The sequence below is a fragment of the Podarcis tiliguerta genome, assembly GCF_965153285.1.
Source record: "Podarcis tiliguerta genome assembly, chromosome: 13".
NCBI lineage: Eukaryota > Metazoa > Chordata > Lepidosauria > Squamata > Lacertidae > Podarcis > Podarcis tiliguerta.
This window is the reverse complement of record NC_139546.1, coordinates 47,957,562-47,983,549: the sequence shown is the minus strand read 5'-3', so window position 1 is coordinate 47,983,549 and position 25,988 is coordinate 47,957,562. Positions and strand designations below refer to the sequence as shown.

Here is a 25,988-nt window from a genome sequence, read left to right as displayed (position 1 = left end):
CTCTCCCAGTTTGGTGTCATCTGCAAATTTGATCAGGATGCCCTTGAGTCCATCTGTGTTGGACTTTTGGAGGAAGAGGGGGGAACCTGCCTGTTGTATGTCAGGGGGGGGGGCTGTGTGGAGAGAGTCTCCTCCTTAAAATTCCTGGACGTTTACCTTAGTGAGAACCTCACTTGGAAAATCAACATAACTCAGGTGGTCAGAAAGGCCCAACAGAGAGTCCATTTCCTCAGGGTCTTGCGAAAGAATAATGTGAAACAACAACTGATGAACTCCTTTTACCCATCCACAATAGAAAGTGTCCTTTCATATTGTATCACAGTGTGGTATGCTGGCTTGACAGCCACGGACAGAAAGTCTCTATGGAGGGTGGTGAATAATAATAATAATAATAATAATAATAATAATAATAATAATAATAATAATTTATTATTTGTACCCTGCCCATCTGGCTGGGTTTCCCCAGCCACTCTGGGCGGCTTCCAACAAAGATGAAAAATACACTAAAATGTCACATATTAAAAACTTCCCTGAACAGGGCTGCCTTCAGATGTCTTCTGAATGTCAGGTAGTTGTTTATCGCTTTGACATCTGATGGGAGGGCGTTCCACAGGGAGGGCGCCACCACCAAGAAGGCCCTCTGCCTGGTTCCCTGTAACTTGGCCTCTCGCAGTGAGGGAACCGCCAGAAGGCCCTCAGCGCTGGACCTCAGTGTCCGGGCAGAACAATGGGGGTGGAGACGCTCCTTAAGGTATACTGGACCGAGGCCGTTTAGGGCTTTAAAGGTCAGCACCAACACTTTGAATTGTGCTCGGAAACGTACTGGGAGCCAATGTAGGTCTTTCAAGACCGGTGTTATATGGTCTCGGTGGCCGCTCCCAGTCACCAGTCTAGTTGCCGCATTCTGGATTAATTGCAGTTTCCGGGTCACCTTCAAAGGTAGCCCCACGTAGAGCGCATTGCAGTAGTCCAAGTGGGAGATAACCAGAGCATGCATCACTCTGGCGAGACAGTCTGCAGGCAGGGAGGGTCTCAGCCTACGTACCAGATGGAGCTGGTAAACAGCTGCCCTGGATACAGATTTGACCTGTGCCTCCATGGACACATGATATCATGGGCCGTCCCTTGAGTCTGCTAGATGACATCGCAAGGGATCGTTGCCTTAGGAGAGCGAGAAAAATCCTCAGGGATGACTCACACCCCGCCCAGCGCCTCTTTAATCTTCTACAGTGGATGCTTGGGTTGCAAACGGGATCCATGCGGGATGCACGTTCGCAACCCGCAGCTGCACGTCTGCGCATGTGCAGGTTGCGATTCGGCGCTTGTGCGTATGCGTGACCACCAAAACCCAGAAGTAACCCATTCTGGTACTTCTGGGATTCGGTGGTCTGCAACCTGAAAAAACGCAACCTGAAGCATCTGTAACCTGAGGTATGACTGTACCCTCAGGCAGGAGATATAGAAGTATAATCAGCTGTACCAACAGGCTAAAAAATAGCTTCTATCCGTGGGCTGTTAGGCTGTTGAACGGAAAACAACATAGCGAAATTGACTTGCGAGGTGGTGTGTTGTTTGATAAGAGATTGAATGTTTGGGGGGGGGAGGGAGGCTCATTTAATTTCATTGTACAGTGGTACCTCGGGTTTAGTACTTAATTTGTTCTGGAGGTCTGTTCCTAACCTGAAACTGTTCTTAACCTGAAGCACCACTTTAGTTAATGGGGCCTCCTGCTGCTGCCGTGCTGCTGAAGCACAATTTCTGTTCTCATCCTGAAGCAAAGTTCTTAACCCGAGGTAATATTTCTGGGTTAGCAGAGTCTGTAACCTGAAGCGTCTGTAGCCTGAAGCATATGTAACCCGAGGTACCACTGTACACAGGTTGTACAATGACAATAAAGGTATTATTATTATTATTATTATTATTATTATTATTATTATTATTATCATCTCCCATCACCTGGCTGAGGTGTTAGGGGACAGGTATTTTGTCCACCTTTGGTTCCCCCCATTGCTCTCACCTGTGGCTCCTAGAAGCTGTCAGCCTGCAACATTGGCCACACTCCGGGAACAGGATTAGGCCAGGGTAATCTGAGGACTGCTGCCAGAACCACAACAGAGGGAATGATACACACACACACAAATGGTTCTGAGGCAGCCAGTGGGGTTGGGGTGGCCCCACAGCTTCATTAATGCCCGTCTGAAACTCAAATGGACGAAAACACAAAGATCTTCTCAGCTCCCTCTCTGCTAGCTAAGCTCCTGGGGCTTTATGTTCCCTCACCTGACTCACCTGTAAATTGTCTCCGCCCTGCATTAGTTCCTGCAACACCTGAGGATTGGGGTGGTTGTCCTAAAAAGGGAAGGAAAAAAAAGAACCATGAGGGTATGTGGTGTGTTGAATTTATAATAATTTATTATTTATATCCCGCCCATCTGGCTGGGTTTCCCCAGCCACTCTGGGCCGCTCCCAGCAGAATATTAAAAACACGATAAAACATCAAACATTAAAAGCTTCCCTAAACAGGGCTGCCTGTTTCCTTGACATCTGGTGGGAGGGCGTTCCACAGGGCAGGCGCCACCACCGAGAAGGCCCTCTGCCTGGTTGTTGTTTTTTTCCAACTTTCCAATTCCAAAAACGATGGGTGCTAAAAAGTGCAACGTGACTAGGGAATTCAAAAGATATTAGGTTACATTAATATAATTTCAGCTTTGCTTGATAGGATGTGTGCAAAATTGTGTGGAATTCGTTAAAAATGATTGCCAGGTACTTGCTGTTGTATTATATTGCTACTTATTTGTTTATAATTAGCACTACCTGACATTGCCAGAAGTTAAAATTGTTCCAAAAGCAGTTTATGAGCTTCTTCATTAAATGTAGACTTACCGGGCTAAATGTTGTCCAGTCACAAAAATAATAGCACATTTGAATTCCTCACGTATTTTAAAGACTGCTCACTGAATAAATTTGCAGAAATTAAGTGTCACTCTCTAAAATGATACGCCCTATTATTTTGAGTCCTGGGGTGTTTTGTTGAAGTCAGAACTGATGTAAGAAAATTGCTGAGTGATGTTGGTGTTGTGTATTTAGACTTCCTTTGTGTAGTGTGAACATGGAAGTGAATGACGTTTTTCGGTGGTTGTATTATTGGGTGTGTTTTAAGATTTATGATTTTAAAAAATGATATATTGCAGTTATGTTGCATTTTGATGTATCCCAATATATTTCAGCGCTTTGCATATTATTTGGGTGTTTTGCTCGTGTCTAGAGAGATTTATTTAATTCTGCTACTTAAAATGTGGAATTACGGTTATCATTAGCAGCAGTAGCGACATAAGGTTTCAAATGCGCAATTCATGCTTTTTGTTGCTTGTATGGAGTCCTTTTCGCTGCAATCTGTAAGCCGCTTAGAGATTTCTGTTGACAAACGAACTGACCAAATTAATCATAAATGAAAAAACTCATTCTCAGCTGGGAACCCGAAGCTCATCCATCACTATCTTTCTGAATGGGACACCTGTGCCCCCGAAGGACCAGGTGCGCAGCCTGGGAGTAATTTGGGGCTCACAGCTGTCCATGGAGGCGCAGGTCAGTTCTGTGTCCAGGGCAGCTGTCTACCAGCTCCATCTGGTACGCAGGATGAGACCCTCCCTGCCGGCAGACTGTCTTGCCAGAATGGTGCATGCTCTAGTTATCTCCCGCTTGGACTACTGCAATGCGCTCTACGTGGGGCTACCTTTGAAGGTGACCTGGAAACTACAACTAATCCAGAATGTGGCAGCTAGACTGGTGACTGGGAGCTGCTGCCGGGACCATATAACACCAGTCGTAAAAGACTTGCATTGGCTCACAATTCAAAGTGTTGATCTTTAAAGCCCTAAACGGCCTCGATCCTGTGTACCTGAATGTCAGGGAACTGCCATCAGTGCCGGAGGGAGAGAGCAAAATCCAGAGGGATTCCGGAGAGCGTCCCGGGATTGGGAGAGGCAGCCCATCTTCTGGGGAAGAGAATCAGCGTAGCACCAGTGGAGAAGGGGGGCAGATGGGGGAAGCGGCGAGGCGGTCCCATGACTCCTTGCCGGGGACCAGCGGGGAGAGTAGAGGTCCTCTGCTGCCTACGCCCTCCTTGCGCAGAAGGCTTTCGCACAGAGGGAGTAGGAGGAGACTAGGCGTCAAAGAGCTTCTCTGCTGGAAGAAGTTTAAGAAACGCCCACTGACGGATTCTGCCAGCGATTGAGACAGCCACGGGTAAGTGGCTGTCCGGACAGAAAAGGTTCACTCAGGCAATCCAGCCAGGTGTTTGCACCGGCTTACGCACGAGCAACCCCTAGAACCATTACACTGAAGGAGTGTCTCCACCCCCATCATTCAGCCCTGACACTGTGGTCCAGTTCTGGACACTTCTGGCAGTTCCCTCCGTTCGAGAAGTGAGGTTACAGGGAACCAGGCAGAGGGCCTTCTCGGTGGTGGGACCCGCCTTGTGGAACGCCCTCCCACCAGATGTCAAGGAAACAAACAACTACGCAACTTTCCGAAGACACCTGAAAGCAACTCTGTATAGGGAAGATATTAATGCCTGATGTATCGTGTGTTCTTTTATATTCTGTTGGAAGCCACCAAGAGCGGCTGGGGAAACCCTGTCAGATGGGTGGGGTACAAGTAATAAGTTGTTGTTATTAATTATTATTATTATTATTATTATTATTATTATTATTATTATTATTATTATTTCTCCGGCACATCTAAGTGCTTCCGGGTCTCATGGTTCCACCGTACCGAAATAAGGAGATTCAGTTCAGCCCGTAGCACCATGACATCCACGGTGATTGAGGCCACGTGAGGGATATCTGGCTCCAGCAGATGCTCCGGGAAGCAAAGTCCGTCCGTCTGTTCCTCCGAATATCCGTAGAGGCGAAGGACGTCCCGCCCGCCCTGCGAGGAATGTGGGGCACACAATAAATGGGCTGAGGTGACAAGAGGAGGAGGGGCTCAGCTGGGACACAGCTTAGCTCGGCCTCTGCTAGGAACAGGGCCTTATCTGTGTGGGGCCCCTTCTCAATGGAATATCTTTCGCCAGGCTTATGCTATTAGTTGTAAACAAAATAAAAATAGAAATTCAGAAGGATATAAGAGAAGGGAAGAGCCGAGTGATTGAGCCCGGTGCTGAAAAGATACCAAAGGACATAGCTGTCAACCGTCCCTTATTTGGCGGGAACGTCCCTTATCCCAGCGCCGTGTCCCGCTGCTGTCCCTTATTGATGATGTCCCTTAAATTTCCCAGGTTTCAAAGGAAGCAGCTCCTCTCCCTCCCTGGCCAGGGAGGAGGGAGGCTCCAACTGTGTTGCTTGGCTGCGTTGCTCACCCAATAAGGAGTCTAAGAACGACTGGGGGGTGGAGCTTGCATGCCTTGTGCCGATCAAATCGGCCGCGTTGCCTGGGGACTCGCCTTTGCTCAGCGCTTCCCAGCGGAGAGGTGACGGTGGTTTTCCTTGCTGCATCCCCTTTGCCGGGTTGCTGCGCTGTGGGAACCACCGCTTGAGGCTTCGTCTGGCTGCTGGTCGACTAAAAACCCTTATTTTGGCTGCTGGTCCCTTATTTTCAAATCTGTAAGTTGACAGCTATGCCCAAGGAAGGGGTGGGCAGACAGGAAAGGAATGTTTCTCTCACCTGGATGGTGTCCACCGTGTCCCGGAAAACGGGGTTGTTGAACTTGACAGTCCTCCAGAAGCGGGGCTTGTGGGGGTTCAATAGGTTGCGCCCATATTTCTCCAAGATGTTCAGAGCAGTGGAGATGGTGCGAAGGTCCTTTTGAGGCTGGGGAAGGGTTCAAAAATTGCCGTTGTCTCTTTGCATATTTGTACCTACCGTATTTTTCGCCCTATAGGACGTACCGTCCCATAAGGCGCACCTAGTTTTTTGGGGGGGAAATAAAGGGGGGGGAATTATTTTTCCCCGCCCCCCCAGGCACGGGGCTGGGGCGGGGGAAGCCCGAGGTTCCCCCGACCCTAGAACAGGCAACTCTGCGCAAAACGTGGGAGCCCGGCGCCGGGCTCCCACAGCTTGCGGAGAGCTGCGCGAAGCCTGGAGAGCGAGAGGGGTCGGTGCGCACCGACCCCCCTCGCTCTCTAGGCTTCAGCGAAAGCCTGCATTCGCCCCATAGGACGCACACACATTTCCCCTTCATTTCTGGAGGGGAAAAAGTGCGTCCTATAGGGCGAAAAATACGGTAAACCCCAATCTCCAAATCGCACGAGTCTGTACAGTGGTACCTCGGGTTACATACGCTTCAGGTTATATACGCTTCAGGTTACACACTCCGCTAACCCAGAAATAGTGCCTCAGGTTAAGAACTTTGCTTCAGGATAAGAACAGAAATCGTGCTCCGGCGGCGCGGCGGCGGCAGGAAGCCCCATTAGCTAAAGTGGTGCTTCAGGTTAAGAACAGTTTCAGGTTAAGTACGGACCTCCGGAACGAATTAAGTACTTAACCCAAGGTACCACTGTACTAAACTCTTCTAAGGACCCCCTATCACGAACATTACCTCTTATCTTAGGGACTAGAACCTTGTTCCTGGGGCGCCTTTTTAAATAAACAGAGGAGACCCTGAGGATTCTGAGGCAGGGACTATTCAATTCTGCATCGGCGTGAGGGAATCGCATTGCAAACGATAAACGCCACCGCGACCCAGCCCCGCTACCAGGCAAAATCCCAGCGCCCCAAAACAAAACTTTGTGTTTACTAAGCTCGATCCTCACTTTTACATAACGACTAGTTTTGCCGACGCACCTAGAAAAGGGCTTGTTTCCTTTCCTCCCCCCCCCTTCCTTGTGTGGAAGCCGCATTGCAGGCAGACATTCCACAGGTGAAGCTCCCAGCTGCCTATAGCATCAGAGCTCTTGCAGGGAGAGACACACACTAGTTTTGCCTGCCTTGTAGCATTCCCAAAACAAGGAAGGATTGGACTCTGATTAATAGAAAACACACGAGGCTTGACCAGCAAGGCTCTGGGAGGAGTGTGTATAATAATTCCTGTCCACCCCTCGGCCCAGGTCGTTTTATTCACAAAAGAACTTTTTGCACAGTGTTCGTAAGAACGAATCAGATTTCCTCTGAGCATTTCAAAAACCCCACGTGGGACAAAGTCAGATCGGAAGAAATTCTTTTAACTACAAAGAAACTATTTCCTACTTGAACATACATATGTTCTGAGGTAAATAAAACAGGATTAAAAGGAGGAATGAATTCAGCAAACCCGGAGGTCATAAACCAAGCAGTAAACATGAGAGCAAGGAAAGATTAGGCATCTTTATCACCTCCATGTGAAACTATTTCCTGGCCCTAAGATTAACAAAACCAAGAAAGGGTACATCAAAGCTAACTATCATCTTTATGACCCAGGATGCCTGATGAAGCAACTGGCCTGTGTATTTAGAATGCTTATACGTGCCTGTCAGGCGAAGAGAAAGAAAATGGCAGAGGTGTAGAGGCTTTTGGGACTTGATCAGAAATTACTGTCAATGAACCAAACCCAGTCAACGCAATGCTTTCATTGGGGACCCAAATGGCTTGCTCCATATTTCATAATTCCTCATAGCAATCCCACCTGACCCCCACACTCTGGGTATTTGCACCCCTACACTGCCTGATTTCTGAATCTCCATCTTTCCCCCCCAAATTTCAATCCCCACCCCGGTTTTCCAGACCCCCACCCCACCCCTGCCATTGCACACACACACACACACACACACACACACACACACACACACAAACAAAACTGTCCCCTTACCTGCCCCTGGGTATTGGCTTGTATAATACCCTTGGCATCAATCTCCAGGTATTTCTGTGCAGGGGGAAACGGCATCTCTAGCAGACGCTGTACAGTCTCTGGGTTCTGCTCTAAGGGATTCTCGATCAAAGCAGCTACCAGTTCGTCCCGGAGAGCCATGAATTTGCTCTCCACTTCTTCCATGGCTGCTACCTAAGGAAGAGAAAGAAATATGCAAGAGAAAAGAAAGATTCTCTCCTATGATATCTGTTGGGTTTAACCAAGTATTCCCGTCACCCGCCAAAGGGGAAAATAGCCTCAGATCAGGGTGAAAAATGTATTTATTTTTATTCATGCACGCATTACCAGATTCACACGGCAACTTTCCTTCAAGGAACTAAAGGCGGAGAGAGGGGGAAATCTGTTTTGATTTCAATACAGCCCTGAGAGGTAGGATAAGGCACAGAGTAGGTGCCCTACTGAAGGTAAATGTTGTTGCTGAGCAGGAATTTGATCTAAGTCATGGGTAGGCAAACTAAGGCCCAGGGGCCGGATCCAGCCCAATCGCCTTCTCAATCTGGCCCGCGGACAGTCAGTGTGTTTTTACATGAGTAGAATGTGTCCTTTTATTTAAAATGCATCTCTGGGTTAGTTATTTGTGGGGCATAGGAATTCGTTCATTATTTTTTTTCAAAATATAGTCTGGCCCCCCACAAGGTCTGAGGGACAGTGGGCCGGCCCCCTGCTGAAAAAGTCTGCTCTAGTCAAACTCTATCCTACCACACCATCATGATGTTAATTCTTTTTTTAAAAAGTTTTTCCCCCCAATTAGTATTCCATTTTACAATGCATATAAAACAGAGAAAACAATTTTAGCAACAGGCAAAAAGCGAAAGGTGAAAAACAAAACAATAAAACAGGCATGGAGAATTGAGTATTTGCACGGGAGTTAAAATATCAAAGTCCAAGCAAAGATTATCAACTTTATCGGATCGTCAAGTATAGTTCCAGGCTTGTGACGAAGGCTGCCTTGAAAATGATGGTTCTGCTGTATATGTCATAAAGGAATGTCAAAGTGTCTGGAAGTTTTAGTCCTTGTCGAAATCTCAAATTATCCGCAATTTTCTCCATCGCAGCTATATTCCAGAGTGAGAGGTTACCAAGAGACATGTTAATTCTTGAGCTGCCTATTCTTTCCGCTGCTGGATGCAGCTCAGAAAAATATGAGGAAGTATTTAGCCGCCCATGAAAAACCATATATACAAACTTAATCTTGTTTTGGCAATGCCTTTTGAGGGCAGATGAAGAGTTATAAGGAGACCAGGAGATCATTTCCTCCATCATGACCTTTTAACACCTGCCTTTAGAATTCTTTTACAATACGGCTCACTTTTATGCACTTTTCAATTGCCATTTTTTTAAAAAAAATCTTGTGAGTCAGCTTGGGCATATTTTAAGAAGAAGTTGTCACTGAATTAAGAGGGTTTTGGTTTTGGTTTTTAAAAAGAAAGAATTGCTATCCATTTGGCCATGAATAAAGACATCGGTTCCCTCTCCTACAAGTGTTTAATTTAGCAAAACCATGTTAGGATTATTGTTAGGGCTGCTACGAAGGATCATGGTGCGCATTTTGGATACAGTGGTGCCTCGCAAGACGAAAAGAATCCATTCCGCGAGTCTCTTCGTCTAGCGGTTTTTTCGTCTTACGAAGCAAGCCCATTAGCGGATTAGCGCTATTAGCGGTTTAGCGGCTATTAAAGGCTTAAGGGATTAGCGGATTAGCTGCTAAAAGGCTATTAGCGGCTTAGCGGCTTAGAAAAAGGGGGTGGGGAGCGAAATAAAATCTCAAGACTCCCAAGACATTTTCGTCTTGTGAAGCAAGCCCATAGAGAAATTCGTCCTGCGAAGCGCATTGAAAAACGGAAAACCCTTTCGTCTAGCGGGTTTTCCGTCTTGCGAGGCATTCGTCTTGCGGGGCACCACTGTACAAATAAACTTCAATACTGAACTGTCATAGGCTGCCTTTTGAAAATTTCACAGGCCTCCAACCTTGACACCTTCCAAATTTTTCTTTCCCTTCTACAATTTGCGTTATATGGATATATAATTGTCAGTTTGAGGGTAATTCACACATCCAAGGGAGCAAGGCTCTCATCGCCAAGACACCTTACCCCACCACAGACTTGCTAATATTTCACAGTAAAATCCTACTCAGAAGCAGGCAAACCCCACTGAGCAAATCGGTATAAAACTGCTGCCACATTCAGGCGCCGCATGAATATTTTTGTTGGATTAAATTATGAATTAAATGCCTACAAGTGATCAGCGTGAGAAAGAGTGGAGGGAGGGGGCAGCTGGAGTTCCTTAAAGCTAAGAAATCCACAAAGAATGGATCCTAACCACCACCCTGGCATCAAGGATAATCTTTTGTAAAGTAATAGCAGTAATAATAATTTTAACATTTACCCACCATCAGATTGCACACACAAACCCTCATGGTATTAAGTATTGTATATTTTTCTTTGCGGTAAGTCGCTTGGAGAAATTCGGGTGACAAGTGACTAATAATTTAACATAATAATAATAATAATAATAATAATAATAATAATAATGACAGACACCAAGAGGTGGTGAAAGTTTTTAAGCAGAGGCTTGATGGCTGTTATAAGAAAAATACTGCTCCTTTTCCCTTATGGGGTATCTGGCCACCCATCATGTTTTTGATTGGATCCCATAATAATAATAATAATAATAATAATAATAATAACAACAACAACAACAACTTTTTATTTGAGCCAAGCTCTGGGCGGCTAACATCATAAAACTAACACAGTATACAAAGCACATAAGAACATAAAAATGTCCCGCTTTTCCTTAGGACGTTCCTCTTTTCATTGGAGAAATGTTGGAGGGTATGGAATTATGCAGCCCCGAGCCAAAGAGGCAAGTCATTATACAGCCTTTAGAAGGAAGTTTTAAAAAACTTTTATTATGTTTCTATATATGTGGGAAGCAGCCCAGGGCAGCGACCCAGTCAGATGGGTGGGGTACAAATAATAAAATCATCATCATCATTGTTATTTTTATGGAATAGGACACCCCCATTTTCATCCGAAAATTGTTGGAGGGTATGATTCCGACGCTACGATTTTGTGGAAAACCAGGGAGCGGCTCCTTGCCCTTCTCAGAAGCTTGCAAATCGAAAGCAAAAAATGATAATGGGGGGGGGCAGCCCTCCAACCTCCGTTTGCAAGCATGGTGCAAACTGAGCCGGGAGAAAGCCCCTCCGATTTCAGTGGGGCTGGCGAAGAGGGTCATGGCGGGTGCAGGATCTCAGATTTGGGGGGGTTTCTGGAAGCGGGTCATTTGCAGCTTCCACTTTTTGCACAAGCCTGACTTCCTCCTCAACCCGGGAGGGGGGGAAATAAAAGTTGCAAAGGGGGGTTTGCGGGTTGGGTTTCAAGGGGATCCTCCTGCCCCCTTGGAAAGTGGGGGGGGGGAGGAAAGTGGGGGGAGCAGGATCTTACCTTGTTTGGGGGGCGGCGGGGGGAGGAGGGAGAAATCCAGGCGCGTCACTCACTTGTCATGCGAAACCCCAACAGCTGGTTGCAGAGGAGGAAGGCGGAGGAGAGGAGGAAACGAGGCAGGGCTTGAAGGCAAAGGGAAGGCCGAGAGGAGCCGAGGGGGACCCCAGGAGACCGGGAGGAAGAACTACAAGCCAGGAATTGCAAAAAAATAAGAAGGAAAAAGAAGAACCGGCGTGCCTCTGAGCATCTGCAGAGCGCCTCTGGCCAACCAACAGCCTGCCCGGCCTCTGAGGGCTCCCTTGGACAAAAAACAAGGACACCAGCCAGGAATACCAGAGCAAAACAGCAGCCAGTAGGCTTGGTCTTTACTGAAGATTGTCGTGACAGGACTCCCACCTGCCACAAGGTAGAACAAGATGGAAGCCCCGAACAAAAGAGCCCCCAAACTTTTATTAGCTGCTAATCCCCATGTTACATCCCCCCCCCAAACTACATCACGGTTACATCATGATAGGGGAGGTCTGGTGGCAGTAATCTGAGCATCCTGGACCCTGCCCCATGGTTCTCCTTGCCCTCCACCAAACACCCATCAAGTGTAACAAAAAAGATATTTGCATTTCCCTGTTTCCCAGCCAAGTTTGTTGTTGTTTAGTTGTTTAGTCATGTCCGACTCTTCGTGACCCCCCTGGACCAGAGCAACCCAGGCACTCCTGTCTTCCACTGCCTCCCACAGTTTGGTCAAACTCATGCTGGTAGCTTCGAGAACACTGTCCCACCATCTCATCCTCCGTCGTCCCCTTCTCCTTGCGCCCTCCATCTTTCCCAACATCAGGGTCTTTTCCAGGGAGTCTTCTCTTCTCATAAGGTGGCCAAAGTATTGGAGCCTCAGCTTCAGGATCTGTCCTTCCAGTGAGCACTCAGGGCTGATTTCCTTCAGAATGGAGAGGTTTGATCTTCTTGCAGTCCATGGGACTCTCAAGAGTCTCCTCCAGCACCATAATTCAAAAGCGTCAATTCTTCGGCAATCAGCCTTCTTTATGGTCCAGCTCTCACTTCCATACATCACTACTGGGAAAACCATAGCTTTAACTAGACGGACCTTTGTTGGCAAGGTGATGTCTCTGCTTTTTAAGATGCTGAATGTTTAATAGGTTATTGTATTTTAGTGTTTTGTTGGAAGCCGCCCAGAGTGGCTGGGGGGACCCAGCCAGATGGGCGGGGTATAAATAAATTATTATTATTATTATTATTATTATTATTATTATTATTATTATTATCTGTGGGCTCCCTTGAACAACAAAAAAGAGGGGGGGAAAGGACACCAGCCAGGAATACCAGAGCGAAACAGCAGCCAGTAGGCTTGGTCTTTATTGAAGACTGTCGTGACAGGATTCCCACCTGCCACAAGGTGGAACAAGATGGAACAAAAGAGAAACCAAACTTTTATTAGCTGCTAATCCCCACATTGGGGACGCGGGTGGCGCTGTGGGTTAAAGCACAGAGCTTACTGATCAGAAGTTCGGTGGTACGAATCCCCACGACGGGGTGAGCTCCTCAAGTAGATAAAGAGGTACCACTCCAGCAGCAAGGTAAACGGCGTTTCCATGCGCTGCTCTGGTTCGCCAGAAGCGGCTTAGTCATGCTGGCCACATGACCCAGAAGCTGTATGCCGGTTCCCTCCGCCAATAAAGCGAGATGAGCAACCCCAGAGACGGCCACGACGGGACCTAATGGTCAGGGGTCCCTTTACCTTTACCTTAATCCCAATGTTACACCTCCCCCAAACTACATCACTAATTCATCACGGTTACATCATGAAAGGGGAGGTCTGGTGGCCGTAATCTGAGCATCCTGAACCCTGCCCCATGGTTCTCCTTGCCCTCCACCATCAAGTGTAACAAAAAAGATATTTACATTTCCCTGTTTCCCAGCCAAGTTAATCACACCCTTTTGTCTTCATCTGGGTTTGTTATTTCTGGAATGGCTACCTGTCTGGCACTCAGGTATCAGGATGCCAGGGATGATCACTCAGGCAGAGGGGCTGCTGAGTAGCTGAGCTCACCTGTCTATATGAATTTCTGAAGTTTTCCCAGTGAGACAGTACACAGATGCATTTATCAGTGAATTCTTACATTTGGTATTGAGGCCCTTTGAACAGATAGGAAGAAACTGTGATGAAGTGTTTTGTGGGGACAAATCGCCAAAGTCACAAAAGCGATTGTGCTGATTTTGGTAGTGGGCTGCATGTGCATGATATCTGCTGAAGGGGCAACCCCCCCCCCAACCTATACATAAATTCCTGCAACAGCCTCTTAGCTGGGATTCCCCCCCCCCCCCCAAAGCTTGGAGAAATGTATGGCGTCCCCAAATGTATTTAATTAATTGTTTTATTAGGTCCTGGGATTATTTTGCTAGTGTTATAACCAAAATCTGCCCTTTTCCCCTTATGGAGGTATCCAAGAGCCCGTATAGAGTCCTTACGTGGGTTTCCTATTGGTAGGTGAAAATAACAGAGGCCAACCAGAGAATATTGAGAAGCAAAGCAGCTCGTAAGCCTGATCTTTATTGAACTGTTACAACAGGGTGCTCCCCTCACACGCAGGAAAGGAGGACCCAGAACCAAGGTGTGCCCGCCCTTATTTTAAATTTTAAATTCCCTGCCCTGGAGCTCCAGACCACCCCTCCATACATCATACATCCATCGCAGAAGGGGTGTAGCCCAAGACCACCCCCCACAAACATCATACATACATCACAGAAAAGGTGGTCTACAACAGAAATCTGAGTGCTGTTGTTTTTCCAGATTATCTGATAATGCCTTATCTGATTGCCTTTCCTGGTAGTCTGCCCGTTCCTTTGAAATGGTGATTACTAAATTCCTGTAACAAGGAAGGTTTTTTCACCTTCTTGCAGAGAAACATTTGGTCAGTTTGGGAGTCAAAATGGTTTCAGGACGGTCTTCCTGCACTGCTCCAGACATGTGGTTTATATATTTATGTACGTGTTTGCTTGGTAGATTTATGAACATTTATTATATATCTAAGACCTTAATTATTATTTTTTTAGATTTCTTATTTAATTAAATTTTATTAAATATAAAAAAAATCAAATAAGAAAAGAAATAAAGAAACAAATCTCATACATATACACATGAACATAATTATTTATACATCTGTAAAGCAATATTCGAAAAGAAGAGGAAAAAGGAGAATAAAAGAAGAAAGAAAAGTTAAAAATAGAAATTTAGAAAATAGAAAAGTGTTCACCATAAACAACAATTTCAGATCTATACTTGCATACAATTTTATATTTCCATCTTGCAAAATATCAGTCTTAATTAAAAGGGTTTAAAAGACTTCCACCGTTTACGCCACACGTCTTTTATACTTCTTATACTTCTTATTACACTAGGGGATTTTTTTAAAGTGGGGGTGTTGCGATGCTGGGCTGCGAGGGCGCCGTCGACCCTGCAAAGTTATTTTTCTTTCTTTTTCTTTCTTGCGAAATGTTCGCATTCCTTGGGAAGTTGGGCTATTTCTGTGCAACGCGAGGCAAGGCGACCCTGTGGATGCGTGGGGGGCGGGGGAGGGGAAAGGGAAAGGGGGCGGCCGCGCGGGCGGAACGTGTGAATGCGAAAGCGAAAGTGAAGGTGCGGAGCCGAGCTGCTTGCAGGAAGGGGCGATCGGCGAGGCTGTTTTCCGCTGCTTCTGTTCGGAGTCTTTCCCTCCCTGCCTGAACAAGACCCCCCAACAACGCCACGATGGCCAAATCCTGCACCATCCATGTCAGCAAGGAGTCCCGTGAAAAGGTGCGGAGTTGGGGGGGGGGGAAACTGGGTATAAATCGGGGTGAAGTCTGGCAGGGGGTCAAATGGAAGGTGCTCTCTAAAAATAGGGTGCGGGGACTAAGGTTATTGCCCGGATCTGGTGGCTTCTGAGAAACGAGAGTGCCTCTGAGCATGTGCTGAGAGTTATAACTAAGCAGCCCGTTCCTCCCATCACCATTGCTCGTTCTCAGGCACTGACCAACCGGGGGACCGGCCTTCAATTCCTACAAATGCATTTATTTGCATCGTTTCTATGCCACCCTTTTCTCCCAGGAGCTCAAGGTGGGCTCTGTGGTTTTTCTCCCCCTCCTCGTTTAATCCCCCACAACAACCCTGCAAGGTAGGTAGGTTAGGCTGAGCGAGGCAGTGACTGGCCCAACCCGACTGGCTGAGCGGGGATTCGAACCCAGCTCTGACACTTAACCACTAGGCCACACTCCCTCTCTCTTATCCCAGATTTGGAGAGGCCCTCTGCTTACTGCTGGGCGGAAAGGCACTCTGCACATGCTTGGGGGCGTCTTCAGTTATATTCCCCACCTGAGGGCAAAAAGCAGGCTCTGAAAGGGGGGAGACTAGGTCAGGAAGGTGTTTTCTCACCCCAGAATGGTCTGTGGGGACTTACTCCTAGGAAAACAAGACATAGGACTGCATTCCTGTTGAAGCTGGTGGGGTTAGTTTTTAAATCAGCAGGCTGAGGACGGCAGGCTTATTTCCATTATTTTCAGTTTATGAGTCAGTTATAATTTGTAGCCATGTTGTCAGAGACTCGATAGCTGAGTTGGTAGAGCACGAGATTTATAATCTCAGGGTTGTGGGTCCGAGACACACATTGGACAAAAGATTCACACCTTGCAGACCCTTGCAAATATACAATTCTGTGTGCCTCCTGGGACCTATAGGAACCCAGTAATAGGAGAGGAATCTATTTGTTGCAAGGGTGGGTGTAACTCTACTGGCACCATAATAATAATAATAATAAATTTATTATTTATATCCCACCCATCTGGCTGGGTTTCCCCAGCCACTCTGGGCGGCTTCCAGCAAAATATTAAAATACAATAATCTATTAAACATTAAAAGCTTCCCTGAGCAGGGCTGCCTTCAGATGTCTTCTAAAAGTCTGGTGGTTGTTTTTCTCTTCGGCGTTCCTGTCCTTCGTATTTTATTTCAGTCTCCACCCCTGCTACAGAAATCCCCTGTTTATTCTTAGAGGGACTTGTCTCAACTTCTGCTAATTATTTACCTCAGGCATGGCTAAGGGTGGCTTTCAGCCTCAAGGGCCAGATTCCAAAATGTTCAGGGGCCACATGGCGAAAATGGGTCTGGCCACACATACACACGCCCTCTCACATAATAATAGTAATAGTAATTATTTTTATTTTTGTTTCGTTTTATTTATACTGGCTAGGTTTCCATGCACAAAGGCAAATAGTCCCTTTGATGATCTGTGCAGGGGGAATCTAGTTTGGAAAATCTGCCGCGTCTGCTTTTAATTCTGCCCCCCCTTTTTGTTGATGCCCAAATCTTGGATCTTGGGGGACAGCAGAAAAGGGAACTCACTTGGGGGCGGATCAGAAAGGGTTAGCCACACCTGATTTACATAAATTGCTATTTTATTTGGGCTATGTATACACCATAGAATAAAATCCTATTAATACACTCCGCTCCTCAAGAATCCTAGGAAATGAGGTTTGTTCAGGGTGCTGGGAATTATAGCTCAGTGGGTGGTGTTTTGAACTACAATTCCCAAGTTTCTCGGAGGTACAGTATATGGTTTAAATGAATGTGTGTGGTTTTTTTTAAAGCCTGCACAAAACATGTTGAAGTCAATATTAAAACATATTTGGACATATCTGTATAGATGGGGTCTATGCACTGCTTTGTGCGCTCTACGTGGGGCTACCTTTGAAGGTGACCCGGAAACTACAACTAATCCAGAATGCGGCAGCTAGACTGGTGACTGGGAGCGGCCGCTGAGACCATATAACACTGGTCTTGAAAGACCTACATTGGCTCCCAGTACGTTTCCAAGCACAATTCAAAGTGTTGGTGCTGACCTTGAAAGCCCTAAACGGCCTTGGTCCAGTATATCTGAAGGAGCGTCTCCACCCCCATCGTTCTGCCCGGACACTGAGGTCCAGCTCCGAGGGCCTTCTGGCGGTTCCCTCACTGCGAGAGGCCAAGTTACAGGGAACCAGGCAGAGGGCCTTCTCGGTAGTGGCGCCCGCCCTGTGGAACGCCTTCCCATCAGATGTCAAAGCGATAAACAACTACCTGACATTCAGAAGACATCTGAAGGCAGCCCTGTTTAGGGAAGTTTTTAATATGTGACATTTTAGTGTATTTTTTATCTTTGTTGGAAGCCGCCCAGAGTGGCTGGGGAAACCCAGCCAGATGGGCGGGGTACAAATAAATTATTATTATTATTATTATTATTATTATTATTATTATTATTGAATTTTTCTGGCAGGATTCCTAAAATATGGACTTTTTTATCCAGGGAAACATTGCTATTCCAGAGAACTTGTGTATTATATGCTGCTGTTCCGTAATGTTTGTGCTGAGCCCCAGAAGCGGCTGCATTTCACAGTCTCTCTTTCTCTCCCTTAGATGGCTGTTTTCAGAGTGTCCCTTTTGCAAGAGGTAAACCTCTTTCGCTTTATAATTCCGCCCCCCAATTCTCTCCAAATACCTCTCTCCCAAAAGGTAATTTGTTTCTTTTAATCCCCCCCCCCCCCTTGCTCACCTTGCAGGGCGAAGAATTTCTGTGCTCGTTTTTGCCCAGGAAAATACTGCAATTAGATCAATTCCTGAAGGTAAGAGAACACTAGCAGGTCCCCTCAGGATGGCCGGATCCTTTTTCAGAGATGAATTTATATAACTCTCCCTTCTCTCTCCCTTTATCTTTTTTTTTTAAACAATTTTTATTGATTTTAACATATAAATTATAAAATGTACCACAAAGCTTATCACTTAAACAATCTTTTTGGACTTCCATCAGCACCTCTGATGATTCACCGTTTTAACCACTTCTTAACTTTTTATTGCCTTTACATCTCTTAACAAATCATCCTCCCCCTTCTCCGTTTTTGCAATACGTCCAATAATACTCCTCACAAAACTTCTTGCAAACCTACAAAAGTCGTCTGATCTTCACAAATACTTTTCAAATAGTCTGTAAATTTACTCCAGTCTTCCGTGAATTTCTGGTCCCGCCGGTTTTGAATCCTTCCTGTTAGTTTATCTAATTCTGCATAGTCCATTAACTTCATCCTCCATTCTTCAGTCGTTGGTAATTCTTCTTGCTTCCATTTTTTGGGCCAGTAATATTCTTGCTACTGTTATTGCATATAAAAAGAGCTTATATTCCTTTCTATTTATATCACTCCCAACAATGCCCAGTAAAAATGCTTCTGGTTTCTTTGTAAATGTATATTTCAATATTTTTTTCATCTCATTATATATCATCTCCCAGAAGCATTTCACCTTTTTACATTCCCACCACATGTGATAAAATGTTCCCTCTTTTTCTTTACATTTCCAACATTTATTACTGACTTCATACATTTTCGCTAACTTCTCTCTCCCTTTATCTTGATCCCTGTCTCCTGATTTATTTTCTTGCTTACATTTGCACTTTAAAAGTTATATTTACACCCCACCCTGTCCATGTTTTTTCTCCTTTCCTCATTTTAACCTCACAACACCCCTGTGAGGTAGGCCACAGTGAGAGCCTGTGTCTGGTCCAAGGTTGTCCAGTGAGCTTCATAGCTGTGTGAAGACTTGAAGCCCAAACTCCCAGGTCCTGATGCAATATTTGAGCCACACAGACTTTTTTTCCTCTTTTCCTTTCTTTCTCTAAAACCAATTCCTTCCTTCCTATTCCCCTCAGAGAACTACAAGTCCCAGAGTTCCTTGGGGAGAGGGATCAAGGGTTAAATAATATTTATTAAATGATTTATAGTTATAGAAAGAAAAAAGATAGAGAAAAACAATACATGGATTCAACAAACAATACATCAACAATGAAAAAGATACAACACAACAAAAAAACAAAAAACAACAACATTTAAACACACATCCAAGTTTCATATCCATATCTTTCATTTGCTTATTTCCTCGACTTCCTCACACCTCCCTTTTTTGTATTCTAGTTCAAATCAGCTGGTTCAAGAAATCCTTTCCCTCTTCTTCAATTTTTGTTCTATAATTTATCCTAACACAATTTAACCTTAAATTTTCCACTTTGACACATTGAGAATTAATATTCATATAGTTCTTAATAACACTCCTGCTAAAACCATATAACTTCATTCCAATATTCTTCTAACATTCATTAATTTTGCAATATTTCTGTAAATATACTTTAAATTTTTTCCAATCTTCTTCCATCGGCTCTTCTCCCTGGTCTCGGATTCTGCCAGTCATTTCCGCCATTTCCATGTAGTCCATCAGTTTCATCTGCCATTCTTCCCGGGTGGGTAGATCTTGTGTCTGAGGGATCAATGGTTAACCCCTCTGCAAATTCCAGCTCTGGGTCTCCAAACAACTCTCGGCAGCGCCCTTAATAAACTACAGCTCCCGTAATTTCTCTGGGGTGAAACCACAACTCTGGGGTGAAACAGACGCTGCTTCAGATCTGTAGTGTAGATTAGGCCCCAGAGAGCAGTTATGGGGCCTTCCCAAGTCCTAGTCCGGTGCTCCAACCACTATACCACACTGCCTTTGCATAGCTGCCCTGTAACCATAGTTCTCTTTTCAGGAAGGGGCGCTGAACGTTAAAGATTTGACCACGCTCCGTGCCCCGCTGGACATCCCCATTCCAGACCCCCCTCCCAAAGATGATGAGGTGAGTTGTTTGAGGGGTCTTCTTCTCTAACCCCCCCCCCAGAAAACCCAAGATGCACCTGCAAGAATAAGGATCAGGGCCGCATTTAGGTTTGATGAGGCCCTCAGCTACTGAAGGCAATGGGGCCCTTTATATGTCCAGCTGTCCTTTGTCAACAACAAATTGTCGCTGTTTTTGGGGTTGAATATATGCCATATGGTCATTTATGGACCGAATAGGTATCTAAAGCCATTTGCACATCATAGGAGCCTACACAACACAAAACACTGTTGCTGTATGTAGGTTTTATTTTATTTGGTTTTTTATCTTATATTTTGGAAATGTACATCCAGGGGTTTTTTCCCCTTTAAATTTTTTGGGGGCCCACAAGAGAGTGGGGCCCTAAGCTATAGCTTGTTTAGCTTATACAGTGGTGCCCCGCAAGACGAATGCCTCGCAAGACGGAAAACCCGCTAGATGAAAGGGTTTTCCGTTTTGGAGGTGCTTTGCAAAACGAATTTGCTATGGGCTTGCTTCGCAAGACAAAAGTGTCTTGCGATTCCTGGGGTTTTTTTTTCCCTCCCCGCCTTTTTCCCAAGCCCCTAAGCCGCTTAACAGCTGATCGCTAAGCCGCTTAACAGCTGATCTAAGCCTCTTATCAGCTGATCTAAGACGCTAATAGCCTTTTAGCAGCTAATCCGCTAATCCCTTAAGCCTTTAATAGCCACTAATAGCCTTTTAGCAGCTAATCCGCTAATCCCTTAAGCCTTTAATAGCCGCTAATAGCCGCTAAACCGCTAATAACGCTAATCCGCTAATGGGCTTGCTTCACAAGATGAAAAAACTGCAAGACGAAGAGACTCGCGGAACGTAAATCCAGCACTGATAAGGATGTAATAGCATTTGCTGGTGTTTGTTTTTGTCATACAGATGGAGACAGAAAAGGAGAAGGACAAGGAAGGTGAGAGAGGGGCCTTCAGTTGGAAGGAAGGGAAATAAGATTTTGGGATGAGCGCAAATAATAATTCATTGCATTTTGGGGACTGACTTTCGCTTTCTGCCCCCTGCAGCTCCAAAATGTGGCTACCTGAAGGCCAACGAAGCAATCATTTCGCTTTTGGATCGTGTCAAACCCGAAGTCCGGGAGTTCAAAGAGAAATGCATACTGGTAAATATTTTGTTCCCCTTTTCCACGACGTGCACAACGCAGAAAGCGTGGTTCTAGCGACGGGCAGAAATTAAAACGTAAAAAGCGGAACTCTAAAATTATGTCGGTTCGGGAAAGCTTGTAAAAAGACGATTTTTTAAAAAAAACCTGCGGTTACCTGTGGCTTAAGCAACGGAAAGCCCAGATCGTGAAAGGAAGGGAAAAGGTAAGGATAAAAATTGTCTTCAGGTGGAATATCAGCATTATTTGGTTGCCATGGGTAGTTCAAGATTTGCAAGGCTTGTCTTTGGGGAAGGTATGCGTAACGAAGGAAGGGCCAAATTGTATAAAAAGTGTCTGGTCTGTTAAAAATCTTAAATTATGTGTGGTTTTTCTCAGAAGTGCATCTGGGCTAGCTGGCAAAAATGAGCCCTTCGCCTGATACTCCTTCAGCTTCCTTTCTCCTCGTTCCCCTCAGGTGACAACCTGGATTCAGTACATGATTCCCAAAATCGAGGACGGCAACGATTTTGGCGTGGCGGTTCAGGTAAGAGGAAGCGAGGTGCCCGGAGAATTCGCCTGGCGCCGATCCACAGCCCGCCCCTTGCCACCCCAAAAGCACAACTCGTCTTGTTTCTTTCCTCTTGACAGGAGAAGGTTCTGGAACGGATCACAGCCCTGAAGACCAAGGCAGAGGCTTTCCAGACCACTATTGCCAAGTAAGAGGAAAGGATGAGAGGGTAACCACAGGGTATTCTGGGTAATGTCCTGAGGACCGTTCTGCGAATTAGCACTTTGTTCTGGAGCACTTTTTAGAATCATAGAATCATAGAATCATAGAGTTGGAAGAGACCACAAGGGCCATCGAGTCCAACCCCCTGCCAAGCAGGAAACATCAGAGCACTCCTGACATATGGTTGTCAAGCCTCTGCTTAAAGACCTCCAAAGAAGGAGACTCCACCACACTCCTTGGCAGCAAATTCCACTGCCAAACAGCTCTTACTGTCAGGAAGTTCTTCCTAATGTTTAGGTGGAATCTTCTTTCTTGTAGTTTGGATTCATTGCTCCGTGTCCGCTTCTCTGGAGCAGCAGAAAACAACCTTTCTCCCTCCTCTAGGTGACATCCTTTTATATATTTGAACATGGCTATCATACCCCCCCTTAACCTCCTCTTCTCCAGGCTAAACATGCCCAGCTCCCTTAGCCGTTCCTCATAAGGCATCGTTTCCAGGCCTTTGACCATTTTAGTTGCCCTCCTCTGGACACGTTCCAGTTTGTCAGTGTCCTTCTTGAACTGTGGTGCCCAGAACTGGACACAGTACTCCAGGTGAGGTCTGACCAGAGCAGAATACAGTGGCACTATTACTTCCCTTGATCTAGATGCTATACTCCTATTGATGCAGCCCATCATTGTTTCATTTAACTTCATTTAACTGGGTGACAGTCTAGCCGCAGAGCAGGTAACACGCATTCTGACCATCGGCATCATTCTTCATTCCAGGTATTTTTTAGAGCGTGGAGATGCCGTCGCAAAGGCTTCCAAGGATACCCATGTGGTGAGTAACAGAAGAACAGAAGTCCTTCCACTCTGACTTTGGGGGATCGGTTGAGGAGCGTCATAGAGTTAATAGAATTGTAGAGTTGGAAGGGACCCTAAGGATCATTTAGTCCAACCCCTTGGAATGGAGGAATATGCATCCGTCCCCTATGGGGACTAAACCTGCAACCCTGGCATTATCAGCGCCACGCTCTTAACCTGCTGGAATTTTTAAGGCAACCAAAACTCCTTTCCTTGGGTCCAAGCACCAGGCCCCTTTTTTAGCAGATTAACACACAGCTTCTAAGCATGTAGGAGTCCCAAGTCTTGCATGGAGTATAGAAATCAGTCGCTGGAAGTGTTTTGGTACAACAGCATAGCTGTCAACTTTCCCCTTTTCTTGCGAGGAATCCTATTCAGAATAAGGGAATTTCCCTTTAAAAAAAGGGAAACGTTGACAGCTATGTACAACAGGAGTCACGGTTACAAACTCTACATGCATTTATCAGGTCCCTGATGGAGGTTCAGCATAATCTTAACCCTCTGGGCCTGACCCTAAAAGCTGCCAAACCAATCTCTTTACATCTTCCCGCTGTGATAGCAGAGTTGAGACTAAACATCTCTCTCTGTCCAGCCCGGAAGCAGCACATGTGTAGAAATCATTCTTCAGAGTGGCCTTGTACCTGTTGTAAACAACTCAGCTTCTTGCAGCTTCACACATTGTTGTTTCTGAGAATGAATGACTCTCACCCAACATAACCAGCTAAGCTTTCCAGGCTGAGTGATTTAAGCCTTCCTTTAGGCTTTTTCAGAGGGACATGGGTGGCACTGTGGGTTAAACCACAGAGTCTAGGACTTGCCGATCAGAAGGTTGGCGGTTCGAATCCCCGCGACGGGGTGAGCTCCTGTTGCTCAGTCCCTGCTCCTGCCAACCTAGTAGTTTGAAAGCACGCCAAAGTGCAAGTAGATAAATAGGTACCACTCCGGCGGGAAGGTAAACGGCGTTTCCGTGCGCTGCTCTGGTTCGCCAGAAGCGGCTTTGTCATGCTGGCCACAGGACCCGGAAGCTGTACGCCGGCTCCCTCGGCCAGTAAAGCGAGATGAACCCAGAGTCGGCCGTGACTGGACCTAATGGTCAGGGGTCCCTTTACCTTTACCTTAGGCTTTTTCAGCCTCAAGAGAGTTCAAACTCAACCTCGGCCAGGAGAAACTTTTTAACGTCCTTGAAATGGTGTCCCTGTTTGTGATCTGACTTATCCCCTTGCAGATGGATTACCGGTGTCTCGTTCATGAGCGGGATGAGGCCGTGTACAGGGAAATCCAGATGATGTTGCTCGATATCCGTGGGTTCTATGTGAGTATGCTAGGAGAGAGGTGATGGGTTAGTACAGCAGTCGAAAACGAGAGGGAAATAGCGGAGCGCAACTGAGAAAAATCTCTTAGCGCTTACAAGTGTTTTGCCATCCGCTGCAGGCTGAGCTCTACCACATCTTGAGCAAAAACCTGGAGAAATTGACCAACCCCAAAGGTGAAGAAAAGCCATCAATGTATTGATTCTGGAATCTGTGACAAGCACCTCTGCCAACTTCTATCTTTCTTTGGGTGTTTTGCTGTCATGGGGAAACCAGAGCAATATAGGGGTAAAAAAGAAAAAGATTTTTGGGAATGGGGAGAGAGTCTAAAAGTGGATTCACAAATGTCTGTGGCTGCGTATGAATAATGCCTTAATGTGTGGCCTTTTCTTACAAACGTTCTGTGAAATGAAACATAAGAAGAGCTGGAGAAATCCAAGTTTTCACTAGCTATGGTTTTTTTTAATTGCTTGAATCTAGAACCACTGTGAACCCTCTCACTTTAGCGCAGCCACCCCCAAGCTGGTTTCCCTCCAGATATTGTGGACTACAACTCTCATCATCCACTACAAACGTGCTTGCTGAGGCTGATGGGAGTTGTAGTCCAAAACGACTGGAGAGCAACAAGTTCTCGCTTTGTAATCAGATTAATTTAGCCTGCTCCAGTCTCTGTTAAGATCATCACATTCATCTAAGAAAGCTATATAGCAGAGACTTTAAACAATATTTTTCATTTTTGTGCTCTGAATTTCTGTACCTGGTGGCTGTTTTCTGCCATTTGAAAGCTTGTGATACTTTGGAAATGACTACTTTGTCTCATAATAACAATAAAAACATGCCTTAATTTTCTGTCTGCTTCTCTTTCTTTGGGACTTGGGCCGTATGGGGCTGGGAAATTAAAACCAGCTTCTTCGCAGTTTGATCCTGGAACTGAATCGGAGGCAAAACAGTAATTGAGTGGCCAATCCTTGATCTGATCTCCCAGTTTTATTTTATTCCCATTAAAGCAGCTACTGGGTGTTCCAGTTTTGATGGGATGTCTAAACCTTCCCCATAGGCTGTTGTTTTACCCCCAATCTGAATGCTCCCCCAGGTGCTAATAGCCCTGCTCTTAATAACCCCCGTTTCCTGGCCCAAGATCACCCAGTAAGGTTCATGGCTACGTGGGGATTTGAACCCAGGCGTTCCCGACATCACAATGGTTCCCTTTGGTGTTACAACTGAACATAATTGTTATGGAAAAATCTAGGTGTGAGGCTGCTCAGTCACCCAGCTCGTCCGTGGGTCCCTGCATAATAAAGAAGGAATCCAGCCACCAACTGGAGCAAATAGCTGTAGATCAGTTTATTGTGCAACAGGTTCAAAGAGGAATTTTGAACCCCGAATATAGGGTGACAAAGACTTTTAAAACTTTCCCACCATATCCCAGAATACAGTTCATACAGCATCATTGCTACATCACTGACATGTCACAAAAGGGGAGGGGTAGACAGGGGTTACACTAGTTTAACTTTGGCAAACATGTCCAGACAAGTCCTTGGTACAAGATTAGCATAAGCAAACACCTCTGGAGTCCCACTACCCAAAGTACAATAGAACTTCCTTTGCATGTCTGGACCCCTTGGCAAGTCTGGTGACAGGATTAGGCTTTCCTTGGCCAACAATCAGCTCAGCAATAGTCACCTCTGGGAACTTCCTGGAGTCCTTTTTCAAGGGGAAAACAGCTTTGGAATGGAGGAAACTGGCAAAGGAGTTGATTTTATATTATTTTAAAAGCTAGGTAACTTCCCTGAGCTGTCAAGTTGAAAGGATACATTCTGGCAGAATATTTGTAACATTTAACTTTAAAGATGTGCCCCCCCCCCCCGTAATTTCCGTAACAATAATGGATCAGTTTTTTGTCTAGCAGCTGCTAGAAACTCAACAGGTGCAGCTTTTCCTAGTTTGGTGGTACTGATGGGAAAGCTGCATCTGTTGAGTTTCTGACTGTGTACTATTAAAGGCATAGG

The 25,988-nt window shown here is 45.7% G+C and overlaps 3 protein-coding genes across 4 annotated transcripts in view; 1 reads left to right on the top strand and 2 right to left on the bottom strand.

Moving 5' to 3' along the window:
• The window catches only part of RNF31 (ring finger protein 31), a 48,713-nt gene extending 37,183 nt beyond the window's left edge, over positions 1-11,530 (bottom strand). For both annotated transcript variants that reach the window (XM_083410104.1, XM_083410105.1), the window contains exons 1-5: positions 11,290-11,530; positions 7,784-7,975; positions 5,665-5,811; positions 4,774-4,929; positions 2,290-2,349 (exon numbers count right to left, since the gene is read on the bottom strand). In XM_083410104.1, the coding sequence (XP_083266230.1) occupies positions 2,290-2,349; positions 4,774-4,929; positions 5,665-5,811; positions 7,784-7,966 (546 nt within the window). In that variant the 5' untranslated portion in view covers positions 7,967-7,975; positions 11,290-11,530. The remainder of the gene's footprint in view (positions 1-2,289; positions 2,350-4,773; positions 4,930-5,664; positions 5,812-7,783; positions 7,976-11,289) is intronic.
• GMPR2 (guanosine monophosphate reductase 2) overlaps positions 1-25,861 on the bottom strand; it is a 269,008-nt gene extending 243,147 nt beyond the window's left edge. The window contains exon 1 of the mRNA XM_083410619.1: positions 25,206-25,861. The gene's annotated coding sequence lies outside the window, so the exon portion shown is untranslated. The remainder of the gene's footprint in view (positions 1-25,205) is intronic.
• PSME2 (proteasome activator subunit 2) lies at positions 14,802-24,813 on the top strand. The gene is made up of 11 exons (XM_083410792.1): positions 14,802-15,097; positions 17,726-17,758; positions 17,869-17,931; positions 19,878-19,964; positions 20,874-20,904; positions 21,014-21,111; positions 21,569-21,637; positions 21,742-21,809; positions 22,592-22,646; positions 23,895-23,981; positions 24,101-24,813. Exons 1-11 carry the CDS (start codon positions 15,050-15,052, stop codon positions 24,179-24,181), a joined length of 720 nt encoding a protein of 239 aa, XP_083266918.1. The 5' UTR covers positions 14,802-15,049; the 3' UTR covers positions 24,182-24,813.
• Positions 25,862-25,988: the final 127 nt, after the last annotated feature.

Coding starts and splice junctions, on each gene's coding strand:
- PSME2 (XM_083410792.1), top strand. CDS start 15,050: ATGGCCAAATCCTGCACCATCCATGTCAGCAAGGAGTCCCGTGAAAAG. Junction 22,647..23,894: donor CTTCCAAGGATACCCATGTG/GTGAGTAACAGA, acceptor ATCCCCTTGCAG/ATGGATTACCGGTGTCTCGT. Junction 23,982..24,100: donor TCGATATCCGTGGGTTCTAT/GTGAGTATGCTA, acceptor CATCCGCTGCAG/GCTGAGCTCTACCACATCTT.